The sequence below is a fragment of the Oreochromis niloticus genome, linkage group LG18 (genome assembly GCF_001858045.2).
Source record: "Oreochromis niloticus isolate F11D_XX linkage group LG18, O_niloticus_UMD_NMBU, whole genome shotgun sequence".
NCBI lineage: Eukaryota > Metazoa > Chordata > Actinopteri > Cichliformes > Cichlidae > Oreochromis > Oreochromis niloticus.
The window spans coordinates 29,924,764-29,928,072 of NC_031982.2; the positions used below are offsets into that span (position 1 = coordinate 29,924,764).

Genomic DNA, 3,309 nt, shown 5'->3' on the forward strand with positions numbered 1-3,309 from the left:
AAGAATAAACAAAGTTCATGAAAACTGATTCTTATGTCTACTGTGTGTCTTCAGTGTGAATGTTGAATTAGTTTAAAAAATTTTAGAGTTATATTTGAGTGTCTGCATTTAAAGCACATATTAATGTATCGTTTCGAAATCCATGTTGGTGCACAGGAAAAATTACTAAAGAATGTAGAATTAGAAAACTATCTGTATTTGGATTTTTTAATAGTTTTACATATATTTTACTATATTAAAAAAAATAATCAAGAAATCCAGCTTGCTGCCTGTCTTGTACAGTAATCTCATTTGAACATAGGTTTGATTTAGTGGAGTCAGTTGTTCCCATGCATCATTCTGTAAGTGTGAGAATGAACTAAGATTAGAAAATGTCAAAATATAAAGTGTCATTTATTTTTATTCATCACAGCATCCTAAACTTTGCTGAACTTTTTAAAATACAAAATGAACTTACTGAGTGTTGACTGTCAAATTTCAAACATCCAAGTAAAGATAAACTATTAAACTTTAACTGGGTCAGACTTGTTACTGCATGATGTAATCAAACATACCACACCCTGCATCATGTGAATGGCTCTTGGTCGCTCTGTAAGAATATTTCTTTAGTGCCTCCCTTCACAGATGTGTCTGTATCAGGATGGGTCTAAACAACATGGTGTAAATGCAGTTGCTGGTGAGCCTCATTTCCTGTAGGAGGTGAACAAGAGCAGAGATCTGTTTCCCTTCAGAGCACAGAGGTTGTTTCTGTTCAGAGGAAGTCAAACTGTCTGACAGTCACTGAGAGACGGTGAAACGGCACAGCACATGAATCAAATGGACCAAACAAAATTCTGCTGTTCAGTCTGTTTGGATCTACTGAAGGATCCGGTGGCTATTCCCTGTGGACACAGCTACTGCATGAACTGTATTAAAAGCTTCTGGGATGAAGAGGAAGAGAAGAAAATCTACAGCTGCCCTCAGTGCAGACAGACTTTCACAACGAGGCCTGTCCTGGTGAAAAACACCATGTTAGCAGATTTAGTGGAGGAGCTGAAGAAGACTGGACTCCAAGCTGCTCCTGCTGATCACTGCTATGCTGGACCTGAAGATGTGGCCTGTGATGTCTGCACTGGGAGACAAATGAAAGCCTTCAAGTCCTGTTTATTCTGTCTGGCATCTTACTGTGAGAAACACCTTCAGCCTCATTATGATGTGGCTCCATTAAAGAAACACAAGCTGGTGGAGCCCTCCAAGAAGCTCCAGGAGAACATCTGCTCTCGTCATGATGAGGTGATGAAGATGTTCTGCCGTACTGATCAGCAGAGTATCTGTTATCTCTGCTCTGTGGATGAACATAAAGGCCACGACACAGTCTCAGCTGCAGCAGAAAGGACTGAGAGGCAGAGAGAGCTGGAGGTGAGTCGACAAAACATCCAGCAGAGAATCCAGGACAGAGAGAAAGATGTGAAGCTGCTTCAACAGGAGGTGGAGGCCATCAATCAGTCTGCTGATCAAACAGTGGAGCACAGTGAGAAGATCTTCACTGAGCTGATCCATCTCATCCAGAAAAGAAGCTCTGATGTGAAGCAGCAGATCAGATCCCAGCAGGAAACTGAAGTGAGTCGAGTCAAAGAGCTTGAGGAGAAGCTGGAGCAGGAGATCACTGAGCTGAAGAGGAAAGATGCTGAGCTGAAGCAGCTCTCACACACAGAGGATCACATCCAGTTTCTACACAACTACCCCTCACTGTCAGCACTCAGTGACTCTACAGACTCATCCAGCATCAATATCTGTCCTCTGAGCTACTTTGAGGATGTGACAGCAGCTGTGTCAGAGGTCAGAGATAAACTACAGGACATTCTGAGAGAGGAATGGACAAACATCTCACTGACAGTCACTGAAGTGGATGTTTTACTGTCAGATCCACCAGAGCCAAAGACCAGAGCTGGATTCTTAAAATATTCATGTGAAATCACACTGGATCCAAACACAGCAAACAAACAGCTGTTATTATCAGAGGGGAACAGAAAAGTAACATTAATGAATAAACAACAGTCTTATTCTGATCATCCAGACAGATTCACTGTACATAAACAGGTCCTGAGTAGAGAGACTCTGACTAGACGTTGTTACTGGGAGGTGGAGTGGAGCGGGAAAGGAGTTTATGTAGCAGTTGCATACAAGAATATCAGCAGAAAAGGAGGGGGTAATGAATGTGGATTTGGACATAATGACAAATCTTGGTCATTAGATTGTAACAACAACAGTTATACATTTTTGTACAACAACATTGAAACTCGTGTCTCAGGTCCTCGTTCCTCCAGAGTAGGAGTGTACCTGGATCACAGAGCAGGTATTTTGTCCTTCTACAGCGTCTCTGAAACCATGACTCTCCTCCACAGAGTCCAGACCACATTCACTCAGCCGCTCTATGCTGGACTTTGGCTTTGGCGAATTGGAGATACTGCTGAGTTGATCAAACTTAAATAGACTGAAGTCTTTCATATTGTGGGTTTAAATCTGTATTTTAGTTTCATTTTATTTTCTCTCCATCATTTCTGCACAGAGATCAGCTGTCAGTCAAACATTATGGGTGGTACCTCCACATCTTCTAGTTGTTCTCTTGATGTTTCTGAGTTTTTAAAGGAGATCTTTCCTGTGACTGTTTATGGAGGCTATCACTGCTCATCATCATTTTGATTTACTAAAATATTTCTCCACATGAAAATGTAAACTTCTCTATCCTCTAAATGTTTCTGGAATATTTGTATTGAAAAATGTCGACATTTCTCTTTATGAGTATGGCAGACCATGTGTGTGTGTTTGTGTTTGTTTTTGTCAAAATCATCAAACAAATGAGGAAAAACTGTGATTTTAATGAATGAATTCATATATTGTGTTGATGTTTTATTGTGTGAATAAACTGGAAGGTTTGACTATAAATCAAACTTTGAACAAAGTCTTTTCTTCTGTCTTCATTCCAGGATCTCACTCAAATCTGATGCAGAAAATATGAAACTAATCTGAGAGAATAACTGAAGCAGTTTTCCTCCTGAAACATCACAAAGTTCAGAGTTCATGTTTAGAGCAGAAGATTCAGCAGTCGCTCTGTGACCTTTCAACTTTCTTCACTAAAACAGCTTCATTACAGAGAAACAAGTCACATTTTCTTGATGTTCTTAAGTCCTTTCAAATGTTTGTAATGGTCCTTGAATGCAGCATCAGTGTCGCAGGTTTAAAAGGTCACTTTCTGTTGTGTTCAAAGATTTCCTTCAGATATGGTCTTTAATCAGTAAAGCCAGTGATACAGCAGTGTCATTAGCTGTG

At 40.1% G+C, this 3,309-nt stretch overlaps 1 protein-coding gene across 2 annotated transcripts; it reads left to right on the forward strand.

The window, feature by feature from the left end:
* The first annotated feature begins 455 nt into the window (after positions 1-455).
* On the forward strand, positions 456-2,943 carry LOC109195490 (tripartite motif-containing protein 16-like). 2 transcript variants are annotated; one of them, XM_019347621.2, is made up of 2 exons: positions 456-2,425; positions 2,803-2,943. In XM_019347621.2, exons 1-2 carry the CDS (start codon positions 808-810, stop codon positions 2,865-2,867), a joined length of 1,683 nt encoding a protein of 560 aa, XP_019203166.1. In that variant the 5' UTR covers positions 456-807; the 3' UTR covers positions 2,868-2,943. The 2 variants fall into 2 exon arrangements, with proteins under 2 accessions (XP_019203166.1, XP_019203165.1); XM_019347620.2 differs by having other exon boundaries at positions 457-2,937.
* Positions 2,944-3,309: the final 366 nt, after the last annotated feature.